This window comes from Aythya marila, assembly GCF_965140915.1.
Source record: "Aythya marila genome assembly, chromosome: 8".
Lineage (NCBI taxonomy): Eukaryota > Metazoa > Chordata > Aves > Anseriformes > Anatidae > Aythya > Aythya marila.
The window spans coordinates 12,828,228-12,842,920 of NC_139049.1; the positions used below are offsets into that span (position 1 = coordinate 12,828,228).

Consider the following 14,693-nt stretch of genomic DNA (forward strand, 5'->3'; position numbering starts at 1 on the left):
ACAGGATCACGTCTGAGTGCAATAGATGCTGAGGAGGTGAGAAATGAGGAGGGCTGAATTTTTCTTATAGCTTTTTCTAAGTCAATCATTTTTTGAAATGGGCTCTTATTTAAAGGTGGCAGTTCTAAACTGTGGATGGATCTGTCTTGGCTTGTTCTTCCAAACTGGAGAGAAGAGAAATGCTCAGGTAAAGCAACTTTAACTGCAGAGTGGCAGAGGATATGCGAAAAGTAATACCTGAACCTCGTCAGTGTTTGAGCCCTTCCTCTGGCTCTGTTATGTTACTTTGACTCACGTGAAGTTTTGGCCTCCAGACCAGAGGCTGTCTGGGGTTGAAGTGGAATTGTGTTTAATTTGAGCTGGGAAAAACAAAAGCAGCTTTTCTATTACTTTCTCTCCTCTTGAGCATAGAACTCACACATTTCCTAGTACAGGGCTGTGGTCTGGATCCTGTGAGCAGAAGCCGAATAAGATGTGTAACCAGCAGGAGGGTTACACAGGTGTCAGCTCCCAGCTCTGACTTCGGGGCAATCTCAGCTCAGCAATGTAACCCTCCTGGTCCTGAGGACAGCCCTGTATCCCAGAAGGGACTGTGAAACCCAAGGTGAACTTGCCAGGTCATATCTCCAGTCCTTGATGGAAAAAATAAACTTTCTGGTGCTTGTGTTGACATTGCAGAGAGTCAGAAGTCTGTTCTTACATCTGCATTTACTTTTAGGGATAAAATTTACATAATTTTAAATTGGGAAGCTAATGAATGAAAGTTCCATAGCCACCAGTGGGACGTTCTTTTCTCTAGTAATTTCAGACTATCTGGTAGTAAGACGATCTTTTTCCCATTAAGCTTTTAGTACTTCAAAGCTGTCTCCATCTGCAGATAATTAGATGGGTTTTTTAATTTAAATCAAATTTTATGAATTTTTATGAATAGTCTGAAAAAGTATTGAAGAGTCCTTGATCAATGTGGGAATCAGCTTTTAAACCAAATGTATTAAACAGAATGATTGTTCCTCATGATCTCTTCTATAATGTGGAGCAATTTCCTGCAGCTGATGCGAGCGGTTCTTGGGAGATGCTGCGTGGTGCCCCCTGGCTGCAGCCCTGTGCTGCTGAGCACTGGAGCAGACCTGAAGAGGTGGCGTTGGACTGCAGACCTCCCAGGGTCCCTTCCAGCCTGGATATCTTGTGTTGTGTCATTAACTAAAGCAACCTGTAGTTAAGTGCCATTTGTCAAGGCTTATAAATCAATTCTAAGCCTGTGGACTGTGGGCTTGCACTAAAGGCATGTGGTCAGCTTGTCGTGTTTGTGGCTTCCTGCTGAGCATCTTCTCTTTGAAGGAGAAGCCATGTCCTCCTGTGGCTCTGCCACCATGCAAAGTGAGGTTTGCTTCGTTGTACTTCGGGATGCCCCGCTTGAGAAGGGGTGTTAACTGGCAGAGGACCATTTATTCGAATGAGACCGGGCTCTTCAAGGACTGGCTCTGTAAAAGCGCAGGGATTGACAGCAGATGCTGTAGTGCAAAAACGTCCTCTGAGAGGTGGATATCCAGGATGGAGGCTGCTAGCACATGGAAGGCATGTACATCACTGTATCCCCCCCCCCCCCCCCCTTCCTGACTGCTCAGTCCAACAGGCTTTTCTATGATTTTCTGTGAGGCTGCAGGCAGCTGCCCTTCTGTTCCTGCTCCTGTCTGTGCAACAGGCAGCACTGCTGGCAGGCGATGGCTGTGATCTGACCTCAGAAATAGGACTTGCAGCCATGGAGGCTGTGGTTTTGCAGCATCTTCTGTGTGGAAAATGGCATTGACAAAGCCAAGGACAGATTTTTCATGAATTTCACAAACTTGCCTCCCCCCATTCTCGATTTTACAGCTTTCCATAACTGTTGAGTTGGATGCAGTGAGCCTCTGGGCTGATTGCTCGAGGAAACAAAGCCCATTGTTAATGGTGCAGGTGGTTTATTGGGGTCTCTTTAATTTCTAGCCATACCTGTTGGAAATGCCTTGCTTTGGCAGCAGGTCATTACCTGAATAATTAGCACACCTTTAGATTTTTTTTTTTTTGTTTTCCTTCCTTGATTAGGGGAGTTAGTTTGTTAAATGACAGGTTGGCGTGCGGAGATGTGTGGGGTGGTCTTTAACAGCTCAGAGAACCCTACCAGCAGTTCAGCCTGGAGAAGAGGCTTGAGCAAATGGTAATTAAAAATGGTTATTAATGTTGGCTCTAGTAATAAATACAGGGTGAGACAAGGATGCTTTGGATTCATGTGTTGCCTAAGTGTTGTAGAATCAGTTATGAAGTGATACTGATGGATATGATCTTGTAATCATACAAACAAGCATGTATATACCTATTTGTGTAAATGATGGCGGACGTCAGGTTGACTTTTTCTGCATAAAACATAAATGAAGGATATTGGAGCCTGTGGAAGGACTGTGTTTTACAGTCCCAAGGCTGATGGATGTTTCTGATGCTGAACTCCTTTTTTTAATGTTTGTCCCACTGCCCCTTCAGCTGTGTTTGCAGCTGCGGTGCTCTGGTTTGGAGAAACAAAACCTTTGTTGGGGGCATAATAAATGTGGTGGCTTGGAAACAAGCTTGCAAGCTCTTGATTGGTTTTATGCTCAGAGAGGACTTGAATATCTATCAGAAGTGACTCAGTTTATGCCTACTTGATGGCATGATCCTGCTAGGATGGTACTGCTGTACAGACAACCTTTCAACTGGTCTGAGTTAGGCTTTGGTGTGGAAAAAGTTTTTTACTCTCTCAAACCTGCTTCGTATACAGCATGGGAAGAGGCTGCCAGCTTCCTTTCTGAAAGAGTTTCTCAAGCTTGAAAGCAGAACAGGTGAGTATGTTTGGAGACCTAAAGCCTCTTCTACCTTAATATTTTATGATGTTCAAGCTGTGCTTGTGCTACTGTCAGAGCTGTTAATAAGCTGGTAATATCAGCAAAGCTGGGGGAAAGGGAGGGTCCTGTTCTTCAAATAGGAATAGGTTACCTGAAATATTACAGCAGGCAGACCGACAATTTGGCTCAAATGTTAAATGGCATCATAAGAAAAAATGATAAACATTCTGCACTTAACCGTTGGCAATTTTTGGTTAACATTTGTCTACCCTAGCTTATTTAAAAATGGTGCTTTTGAAACAACTGAATCTAATCCTCATTAACTTGCACGGTAGTTGTCTGCAGTGACTTTGGCTCATTGTACTTCTGTGTATCTGGCATATAAACCCTGGGACTGTCGTCGTCTTCTCTTCAGCATGCAGAAGAGCATCGCCTGGCAGTAAAGTGGCTTTTTATCAATACGCTTTATGTTCAGTTGCTTGCAAAATTCAGTAGTTCCCTATAGGTTTTCTCATCATTAGTGCTAATTAAGCTAGGTTCCCCTGAATACTTATATGAATAAAACTTATTTAGTAGAATAGAATGTCCCTAGCTACACAGTCTCATAAAGTTAGAAGGGGTTTTGGGGTTGTATTTAGAGGAGATTAGTTTCAGGGTTGCTTCCCCACCAAAACAGAGGGGATCTTGGTTTTGAAAGCTGAGCTATTGCTGGAAGCAGCCTTTTTCATAGCATAGTGCATTCACTCTCTCATTGGGTTTAAAAAAGGAATAATTCTATTTCATCTAGTGATTGAAAAAGCATGGAAGTAGCTATGTTGGTTTTGACTTCAGAACTGAGAGATGGAGCTAAACCTACCAAACCTCAATTTCAGTTTAATATTCTCCTTTAAATATACTGAGTGGATTGGAAGTATTGCTAAGTTGTCTCTGTTAGAACTGATGGCATTTCATTACACATAAAAGGATTTTTGAAAGCATGAAATAGTCTTAGAACTAGGTCTAATGACATTACTTAGTCAACTTGGTACCTTTTTATACCTTTCTTCAAACAGAGCAGAATAAAACTCTAGGCTACAGTGGCTGTGAGAAAGACGCTGGAAGTGTGACTGCAGCATGATTGGTGCAATAATGTCTTTGTGAGAGCTCAGGAGTTGAGGACTCACCTCTGTGCAGTGCAGACTTAATAAACAGTGATGTCTTTCCTTATTTGTTTCCCAGCTGATAGGAGTGGTTATGAGTAAAAGCTTATAATCAACACACAAAGAGCTGACATTCTGCTGGCTTATTGTCATGCTACAAAGAGGCTGCTGCTAAGCAAGCCTCTGTTTCCATCAGCTGCTTGAAGCCTGGAGGAGGTGCAGTGGCAGGTGTGGGTACCTGAGGTCCATTCAAAGAGCAGCTGGTGCTGCTGAATCTACAGCTGGAGTATCCCAAACTGCTCCAAGAAACGGGATCAAACTGAAATAGCTCAGGATCCTCTGTGCTGTTGATGGGGAGATGTGCTGTAACCAGCAACACAGGAGTCTGGGCTGTTGGCCAGCACCATGCCTTCTTGTGGGATGGTGAGGAGTGATACCACTGTAGGAGGGCTGCTGGCTTTCCCAGTTCTGCTACTGGGGCTCCAGCAGGCTTCTTCCGGATAGATGGGAAGAGATTCTCTTGGCTCCAGCAGAGGTAAAACTGAAGCTTTGGTGTATTCTCCATCTACTGCCCTGGTTCAGGTCCGGATCTACTTCATACTCTTTGTGGTAAGTTAACGGTGAATGCCTAACAGGGAAAAGAAAAAAGGGAACTCTCAGGCATGCAGCTCACAGCCCTCATGTTCTGTACTGCATGCGATTTTCCCAGGCTGTCTGCCTGCTGTTCTGGAGCTCCCAAGTGCTTCTGCCCATCCCTTTCTTGGTGCTACTCAGTTCATGGACACACCCGTGGTTTGGTCAGAGGGAAACATCTAATGGTATTTCTTCATAGAAAGTGATGTACTTAATCTTGGGCAGGAATGCTTACTTCCTAAAGCACTTTCCCTTTGCTAGAGGAGACCTAGATTAAAACTGAGATCTCTGAACAAGGGTTCAAATGGATGTTCAGCTTTTTTTCTGGAAAAGCACTATATCAAAGGGACTACGAGGTTGGGTATTTCTTCCAGTTCTTGCAGTCTGGCTGTAGGCAGAACAGAAATAACTGCAGGTACTGGGTGAGCTTCCTCACTGCTGGGGGTGAGGGAGTCCTTGGGGGTGGGAAGTAAATGGGAACTGTAGGTGTGCTCAGGGAATAGGAAGGCCTTCCCGAGTGACGGGGTTGTTCGCTTCTATGCATCTCTTTACAAGTGGCAGGAAGTTTCTCCTGTTAGGACCAGCTGCCATTTGGGGCTGACAGACTTGTGCTCAGTTAGTGCTCGGTTATCTCAGTTGTGTGTTCTCCTTCCCTTCGCTCCTCTTTCCACCCTGGCTTTGTTTCTGCTGGGTCAGTTATGGAGCTGATGTTACTGAAATTGTCCTTTTCACTTGAACCTTGCACAGAACTTACCCATGTTCCTTTTTGAAAAGAGATCAGAATGAAAATAGTAGAAATGGTGGAAGCCCAAAACTGATTCCATCTGCAAGCTACTTTTGATTTAAAAAATAAATAAATAAAATAGTCTTGACCTGTGGCATAGGGGATGTGGAGACTTCCTATTTCACAAAAAGTGGCAAATGTTTGTGAAAGATAACCTCATTTTATACTTGATAACTCTTCCCCGCATTCAGACATCTTCGTGTCCTGTTGCCTGTTGGGAGGTGGAGGTTCCTGCGGTGTCCTCAGCACAGGTTTCTCCATGGCCTGGTAAGGAACATGCCAGGCAGCCTGCAGAATCCCCTAACCAAACATGGGGTTAGGTGAAGAGGATGCATCCAAATCACTGCTTGAAGCAAAAAAATGTACAGGCAGTAAATCTAACCTCTGCAACGAGTGGAATAGTCCTGGGCTGTTACTATATTTAGAGTGCTTTGTGCTCCACAGGTCGTCTTCTGGGATGTCTCATCCACCAAAATCAGTTCTTCATCAGATCTCAATTAGTCTTGAATCTGATCCATTAAGAGGCCATAATTATGGTAGCTGAAACGTCTGTCAGATTTGTCCTCTAATCAAGCTAATTTTCTGATGATCTGGGGTCGTGTCTAACCCTGGTTGATGCGGTTCTTAAGGATGAAGATGTTTGCTGTGAGGGAATCAGTAAGTAGTGTCTCGTTTGGATAGCTAACTTGTCTGCCTGTACAGCAGTCTGCAGAACTGATGGGTCTTTCTTTAAGGGGGACTTCCTCAGATTTAGAGACTACAGCGGCCTGGCTGGGGTTGTGGTGTGCTGGCACAGCTGATTTAAAAAACCTCTCTTCCAGCACAGCAACTGGAATGGGGTGGGACATGGACTGATGGTGCTCTATGCGTGTTGTGGCACTGGCTCAGGACTTTGCCCAGTGACAGACTTCATTTAGATGGTGCTCTGCAGTAAGGAGTAACTGATGCAACTGTTGCTTTACAATTTAAAAAGAAAAACAATATTTTAGCCATGTACAGCTTTAGCATAATAGTCTTTTGATACTGAAACTTCATACACTCATACACTTTGTCTCGGTAACCTTTGCTTTTATATGTGACAAAACTTTGTCTTTGAGGTGATGAAGCACAAAATGAGTATTGTTAGAGCAGCTTCCTATGCCTGAACGTAGCTTTGTTTTTAAAACCACAAATTAGTATGCTAGTGCACACTTAGTGACACTAATTACATTGCCTTAAAATAAAAGTCTGCTGTAAAAACAGTCTCTCAGGCATGTGATGTTAATATGAATTTCTGTATTGGTCCCAGGTGCCAAACAGTCTGCAGTGGTGGTCACGATGTTGGACTGTTACCTATATTTATACTCTTTTGACTTCATTGTTTCTAAATGGATGTTGGAAGTAGGCGAACAGGCTCCAAGGAATAGGCTTGGGGATTGTTGAAGCGACAGAATATCCCTGAGAGGCTGAGGAGTGGGAGCATGAAGTGAGACTTTCAGGAAATGTAAGCAAAGAACAAACACTGCTGCTGTCACCCCACCTGTCTCCCACTAGTTAATGTTTTCCCCAATTTAAAGAGAGCAATCTGTCCACATCCCATTGATGTGGGGCCAAGGTAAGATGGCAAATGGGACTGGAGACATAGAAGTGAAAATAGCCTGGTATTAGCTAGAAGTAGAATTGACAGGATTTGGTGTATTCAGTCTTAAATCGTATACAGTCCCATGGGAGGGACTGAATTGTATGCTCTGTGGAAGTGGCACCTTCTGCTGCCCTCAGTCTTGTTATCAAGTCAGGATTCATGACTAGTGGTGATTGTAGTGTGTGTGTAGTGGAAACAGTGTTCAGGGATTACCAGTGTCAGGTTCTCCCTGCCACCACCACCGTGCCATGCAGCAGCAAGGATCGGGTGACGGTGGTGGGACAAAGCAAACCTTTGTCTATGCCAAGTGAGTCTTCTGGCGACTGCTTGCTAGTTCTAGTATGAAGTGTTTCAACACCAGTTGTGCTGTCACCTGGTTTGTAAACACTATGGCTTTGTCAGCCTCACTTTTCCCCTCCCTCAGCCCTCTGTTAGCCAAAGCCAAGAGTTCAGCCTTTCTGGTGCCTCCCTTGTAAGGCAGCTGCTCCGTTCCTTTGATTATTCTGATTGCCCATCTGTATGCGTTCTCCAGCTCCAGTGTGTCCTCTGGGCATGTGGCAAACACAACCATCGGGATGCAAATGTAGCAAGGCTTTATACTGTGGTAAAAATGGGAAATACTCATTCTTCACTGGGTCCCCACAGGTCTGCCCTCAATGCCAAGCCGAGCTTCCAGACATGTTTCAGAAGCAATTTATTTCCTAATTCCATTTGTTAGCTACAAGTGCTCTCCAAGGTCATGGGTTTTAGAATTAAAATGAAGAAGTTGATTTATAATCTCAGATTGAGAATAAGGAAAAGCAGCAGAGAAATCAGAATTCTGGAGAGTGCCTTTGCTTTCCATATTGAGGCTGGTTGCTTGACTTTGTAGGAAAAATAAAGCAGTGGCTCGGGAATTGGAGATGTCTGTCTTGTTTTCCCTAAAACAGGACAATTGGTTCCTTTCAATTTGATCTCTACAAGTAAATTCTGTAGCGCATTGATAAATCTTTTCAAAAAAGCTCAGCAGTTCTTGTGTCCCCAAAAGATTCCTTATAAAAATTCAGATAGTTGTTTGTCAGAAATGGAGTTCAAAAGCGTTGGCTTTAAAAAGGAGGGAGGAGGAAAAACCAATTGTTAATTGCTTCTAATGTGCACAGATTCGAGGAGCAAGGGTCACTGCTAGTCTGAAAGGAAACTGCAGTGGATGCTCAAATGCTTGAAGTATGGCTTACCTCCAGCACTTCCTTAAATATTGGAAATAACAGAAAATACTACAGCAGTTTCTTGGTTTTATTAGTTTTTCATGTTCTTTTAGCCTTCCTTCTAATAGTTTTTGAAGCTTGTTTTAAAGTATCTCCTTAGCTCATTAGAAAAATCAAACTATGGGTTTTTCCTTCTTGGGAAGGACAAATGAAGAAAACCATCAAGTTCATTAAACAAACATTGTTGCTGACATTGACTAACTTGTGACAGTGATGTGCCCTGTCTTTTTACCTGCGGCCCATGCTTTGCTGCCCTGCTGTGGCATCTTGGGCTTCCTTCCTTCCTTCTCTGTGCCAGCCAGGCAGTTGTACTCTTTTTCTCAGGGTAAGCCCGTTCATGAGCTGCAGAAAGCAGCCACGTTCTTGGCCAGTTTGGGGATTTCTGGTGATGAGCTGTCTTAGCCCTCAGTGCAGAGGGCAACCTGCAGTCTCTAGAGGTGGTTGCTTCAGGCTGGAGTTGAGGTGGGTTTATAGTCCACCTGCTCTCTCACATGCTTTGACTATATAAATGTGTCACCTGAAAACCAGGTTTCAAGAGTTAGCCCCATTGTGTCTGTTGGCAACAAATAAAACCAAGTTCTCTGAATTTCATACAGATAAATGTGTGTAAGCCAGTGTTATATTGAAACAAAAGGGCTTCAGACAGTAAGTGACAGGAATTCCATCAAGCTAGTTAAATGCAAATGAGCCCTGCTTAATACTAAACACGTTTAGAAGACTTGCAGGAAAAAGCATGGAAATAACTTACCATGCAAGTGGGCTGTTTGTCCTAATCCTGATCAGTCCAGGGGGAAGCAGAGCTTTGCAGATATTAGGAATGGTTTTGTATGGTAAATAATCTGCTCCATTAGTTGTTTAAACTGTTCGTATTTCTCTTTTGTAAACCACTTCCTAAAGGCTGACTGGCAGAGAAGTAGAAATGTTTTGTACGAGCGCTGTGTGCCATGCATCGTTTGTGGAGGGCAGGGTGCAATGCTGCGTGAGGTTGCTGTGCTGGGTTTGCCTGCCTTTCTCATGGCCGATGAACATCTGAGCAGGTGGTGGTTTATTTGTGCATCAGTTTTCTCCCTGCAGTGTCTTTGATACTGTTTGAAGGTCGCAGGTCTGGCAATCCGTTTCATTGGCTGATTCTTTTTATTAATTTTTTAATGGTATGTTAACTTTACTGACATATCGAAATACTCATTTGTTATGTCTACAGTATGTCTTTAGCATTAATTCAAATTTCTTATTTGGAGAAGCAAACCTACCCCAGGTGAGACAGTGTTCTGTTCTAATAACTTGGCTTTTTGCAAGACATGGTAATATATTATTTTTCTTCAGCAGAAGGATGAAGGGTATAAATTGAACCCAAGTAGATGAATTGCTGCCATCAGTTTGGTTGTGCTCTACCTGAATCTACGGGGCAGTAAACAGGAGCCGAGACAGCAGTTCAATTAAGATTGTGATACAAGTAAATCCATTCTTTCGGTATATGGACTTTTGATTATAAAATTCTTCCATAGAGCAGAGTGAGCTGGCAAGACAAGACAGGCCTGAAAGGTGCTTTTGTCCTGCCTGTATAAAAAGTGATGGGGCTGACAGAGATCTGAGGAGGGGTGAAAGCAGCTTGCTGCTTTACTGCTTGCTTTGCCTCTCCCATTTTATATAAACAGGTGCATTCTTGCCTACTTTAATCCCCAGCCATTAGCACGTTCATTTTCTTTACCTTTTTCTGGGCTTGTGATTTGGCAGGCTTGGCCTGCCTAACTGACTTCTCCAGCAAACCCAGTCATGGTGGGGCTGTCTCCTGCTGCTGCTCTGGTGAATTTTAGGTTCTGGAGTTAAAAGGCCAAATTTCAAGCTGCTTCATTGAATTATTTTGTGTCATCAGACTGCATATCAACAGTCCTCTTCTGTGGTTTAAAAATAACTGGATAACTTGATCCTTTACGAGGATCTGAAAACTGGCAGTTGAATTTATCTTCCCTTGAAAGCATTGCAGTGCCTTCAGCTTCTCAGCTATTGCAAGGGGTAGTAAAACATGAGCTGCTGAAGCTGTGAGGGCAGCCTGAAGAGCCCCCTCTTTTAACTGGTTCGTTGCTTTCTGACTGTAGGAAGTTACCTTAAGTGCCTCAGCTCAGGATTTACAGGCTGTATGAATGTGAAAATCTGATCAGCCAAAGCTAGGTGTTCTCTGCTGTCATTCAGAACTTGCTGGCTGGTGCGTAAATGCCATGGCTTCTTGAAAAAGTTGTGGTAGGGACTGGTGAGATTGAAATTTTAATTACTGAGTGGGTAAGGCCCAAGAGGGATCTGTGGAAGTAGTAGAAGATTGCTTCGTCAAGAGATTTGAGAAGATCTGGCACCCCATCATAGCAACCTGGGGACTGAGGGCAAATGCTGCACCCAACCACTTTCTAGGAGTAGCACCAAATTTTTGATAGGTGTCTGCAGGCATCCCTCCTGCTGAACCTCAGGCTCCTTCAGAATAAGGAGCTACTTCTAGAAAGCAGGTTTACTTCTCTGGCTACTGGATGTTTAATGGATTTCTCTCGAGCCCTTGCAAGCTGTGAAAGTAGCAATGACGCGAGCTCTGTATAACCTGCTGCCTGCATCCCTCTCAGATGTGTGTCATGTACGACCTCAGGCTTTTCTCATTTGCAGCTTAACTTTGTTATGAGGTGACTGCTTTTACTTGCAACTTCATTGATATCTATTACAAACTTGCCCTGCAGTTCAAGAAAGTAAGTGCCTATGTTTCCAAGAGCAACCCTAAGTGGAAGTCATAGTGTGCAAGTGTTTTACAGTATCGATGATATGCATTTTAGCCCTTTGTTGTTGCTTAGGGAATTTAGAGGGCCTTTTTCTACAAGTACTGATTTACTCTGCATTGACACTTACAGTTCACTAAGCTGCTGTATACAAGAGCTAAGGGATGGAGCAATGCAACCAAAAGAAATTAATTGGCAGTTATCCCATATCATCTTGTTTTCAAAGACCATACAGCTGAATTTTAAGCATGTTTCCAGGGTGAGCTGTCAGCTTTGATGTTCAGGTGCTGTATAATGTAGCTGGTGTAGTTGAACTGTAAAAACTTCTAGAGCACCTGAACAAAAGTTAATTTGTAAATCAAAATGTATGTGCACTTGGAGGGGATTAGAAGATGGTGCCTGAGAGCAAGAAAACTGTTTGCCAGACCTTTCTAAGGTGCTCTGAATGGGGTCTTTGCTAACTGCACTCTTCAGAAGGATCATGATTGTCAGCTCTGCCAAACTGAAGGTTCAGATGGTAAAATACCCTGCTGCTAAGTGCATGTCTTGTGTGGCATGGTTCTCAATCTGTGCTTTTTTTTCCCTAGTATTGAGTTTGACCGAGACTGTGACTACTTTGCCATTGCTGGGGTGACAAAGAAGATTAAAGTCTATGAGTATGGTACAGTCATTCAGGATGCAGTGGATATTCACTACCCTGAGAATGAAATGACCTGTAATTCCAAAATCAGGTAGGTGTTGACTTCGCATTTACACTCGAATTGCCTTTTCTATTTTGTCTAGTGGCTGTTTTGCTTTCTTCATTCATTGCAGTAATGTTTGGCAGGGAAGGGAAGGGTGGAAAGCAGGAGCTGGTAGAGAGCTTGCTTCAAGTTCTGAGTGGGACAAGGTGGTGGTGGCACAAAGGATTGGGTATGCCAGGCTCATCCAAGGGAACAGCAGGCCCAGGTGTTCAGGCAGTAAGAGGGGCATATGGTAGTGAACTGTCTTCATGTTCCTTGTAAATGCTCTTGGATACGCACTTGGTTAAAAGCAGAGTAAAACCAGAGTAGTGGATCTGCTACAGGTAATGACTGAGCTTATCTAAAGATAACTTTTGTCCCTGGCTCTTCATAAGAGCCACCAGTTCTTTCATGCTCTGTTCATTTTTCTGACTGGATCCTTTCCATTGTGCCAAGAAGCTGCTAGTCCTCAAGAAACGTGCCTCATGTGCACCTTCTGCCGACGAATTTATATCTGCTTGAAGTAGTGTTTGAGCCTCCTTATGTTGAGCTTTTGGGAAAAGACTTCGCTTGATTTTTGGCTTTGTGCTTCTATCGTTAACTGTCAACCAGATCTCTAATCTTTTTAGATGACTTAAGTCAAATTATAGACCACCCCAGAATTTCAATTGAAAGAATCCAACTAATGTAACTTAAAAAAAAAAAAGGCCTAATTCAAAAATTCAGTTACGGTTCAATGGTAAATAATATAGGCAATCAAACCAATCCCGTGCTATAAGAGAAGCCTTCAGCACTCCTGAACTTGTTTGTTTTTACTCAGTACTCTACATTTTTAAAACAGTAAAGCACTTGTAAAAGTGTAGGCAACAGATTTATGTAAGTCCAGCTTCTACTAAAATAAAATGGTGTACAACAAGAATAATAATGTTTGCAAGTCTGCTTTATAGCATAAAAGAATAATTTTGTACCTGATATGTTCCATAAGATAGATAAGTCATGCTTCTGTTGGTTATGTTGATTATTGTATATGTGTATTTTATGGAGGAGAAGATGTAAATACAACTACTTAGGGACTAGCTTTCCAGATTTCTCTATTTGAGTGAAGGTGTTCATTATGGACTAGGCAGCATACAAATGTAATAGGCTCTCTTCCTGTGCACCTGTGTTTGTATACAGTTTGCATTTATTTAAATGCACCCTTTTGCTTAGAATGAGCCTTTTCTAATCAACTACTGGCTTTCTTCATTCTTGCCTGCTCTCTTTTCATGACATTGGTATTTATGCCAGTCTCTTTCAACTGTCTTTTTCCCCCCTCTGATTTATTGCCTGTGAGGAGATGGACATAAACAGTACGAGAGGAACTTGTATTGATAAGCCATATTGCTGATGGAGATTGTTTTGCTGGACTTGTGAAACGCTCTGCTTTTTTTTTTTGGAGCAAATATAGTCAGTTCATGCTGCTCAGCTCCGTTATTCTGAAGAGAAGAGCAGAATAATGGAACAATCTAACAATCTTGCAGTTGATTAATACCTCTTGCCTTAATTAGAAGGGGAAAATATGAACTCCGTATTTCCTTCTGAGTCTACTTCCGAACTTGCTGCTTCACATTTGATAGGAATCTGCCCCGACAGCCCTGCCAGGCGTTAGGTAATTGTTTGTTCTGCCTTCCCCGGCAGTCACTGGTGCGTAGAGCTGCATCACCGCATCCAGTGATGTTACTCCTGTCAGCTTTGCGCTCCAGACAAGACACTGCTTGCGTTCAACACTTCTCTTTCTCAAATTCTATGCACATATATATAAAAATATACGATGATGCTAAATGTATTGTCCTCTGACAGCCTGCCTCAGCGGAGGTGGACAAGGTCCTCTTCGTTTCCTTGCTCTAGTTTCGCTCATTGGTCCCAGGAAATGCTTTTTTTCTTTTTCTTTCCCATTGGCACCTTCACATTATATCAGCCTTCCTTCTGCATGTGGGTGCTCTTGGTTTTGACAAATAAAGTGAGGCTGTCACTCAAATGCATCCTTGCTATATCCATTAGCTGTGCTGCCAGTCACTGGTCCTGTGGCTCGCTGTCACAGTGTAAAAGAGTATAATAATTTGCTATTCTGAGGTGGCATAGCTTGAGGGAAAACTTATATAGGAAGACAGTAATTGTGTTAGAGAATATTGCAGTATGCTGAAAATGTGCCTGGGTTGTAGTAAAAACCAAACAAGTGGAGCCTGCTTGTAGAAAGCCTTGGCTTAAAGCTGTTTGATCTTAATTCGGGTGGCAGTACGGGATCTTCCAAAGGCTTATTCTGACTACTTGCTAGTGCCCTTTCTGATGCCAGGGACAGGTGTATTCTTGTAGTGCTATGTGGGTGGTACATCTCTTGCCCGCTATCTCTTGGGGATTCTGCTGAAGATCTTGGTTGGATTTTTGGACCTTGGTTGGACCCCGGCATGCTGCCATTCAAAAACCCATTTGTCGTAGGGTTGCCTTGTGGAAAGCTTCGAGTTCTCGGCTGTTTTTAGGAGGCCATTTAGAAAGCAAATAAAAAGAGCTTGCTCAAAACAGTGTTAGCTGCTGGTGTGGTGCTCTACAGACAGCTGAGGATGTTCAGCCTGTCCCGGGCACGTCCTGCAGAGACGTGGGGACAGCACACATCTGGGATCTGGTGATGTGCTCTGTCATAGCTGGCATGTGACAGCAGCACGGCTTGTAGGGTCCCTTCCCCTCTCTGCAGGCGGCTTTGCTTTCCTGACAGACGTCAGGGGATGCTCGCCCTGCGTGGATCCTGGTTAACCTCGTTCCAGGCGGTGATGCTGGAGCACGAGGCGCTACTGCTTACGTCGGTGACACGACTGTCGGGGGAGCAGTGGCACTGAGGGATGTCTGTGAGAGCACTGGAGGGCTGGGAGCAAGCCCGCTGTCCTGATGCAGCTGTGGGGAAGCCCTTGCCC

The 14,693-nt window shown here is 43.5% G+C and overlaps 1 protein-coding gene across 3 annotated transcripts in view; it reads left to right on the plus strand.

Moving 5' to 3' along the window:
• Window positions 1-14,693, plus strand: part of COP1 (COP1 E3 ubiquitin ligase) — a 125,197-nt gene that overhangs the window by 42,424 nt on the left and 68,080 nt on the right. For 2 of the 3 annotated variants that reach the window (XM_082766612.1, XM_082766613.1), the window contains exon 12: window positions 11,614-11,757. The exons of the other annotated variant lie outside the window; for it this stretch is intronic. In XM_082766612.1, the coding sequence (XP_082622738.1) occupies window positions 11,614-11,757 (144 nt within the window). The remainder of the gene's footprint in view (window positions 1-11,613; window positions 11,758-14,693) is intronic. 3 annotated transcript variants of the gene reach the window in all.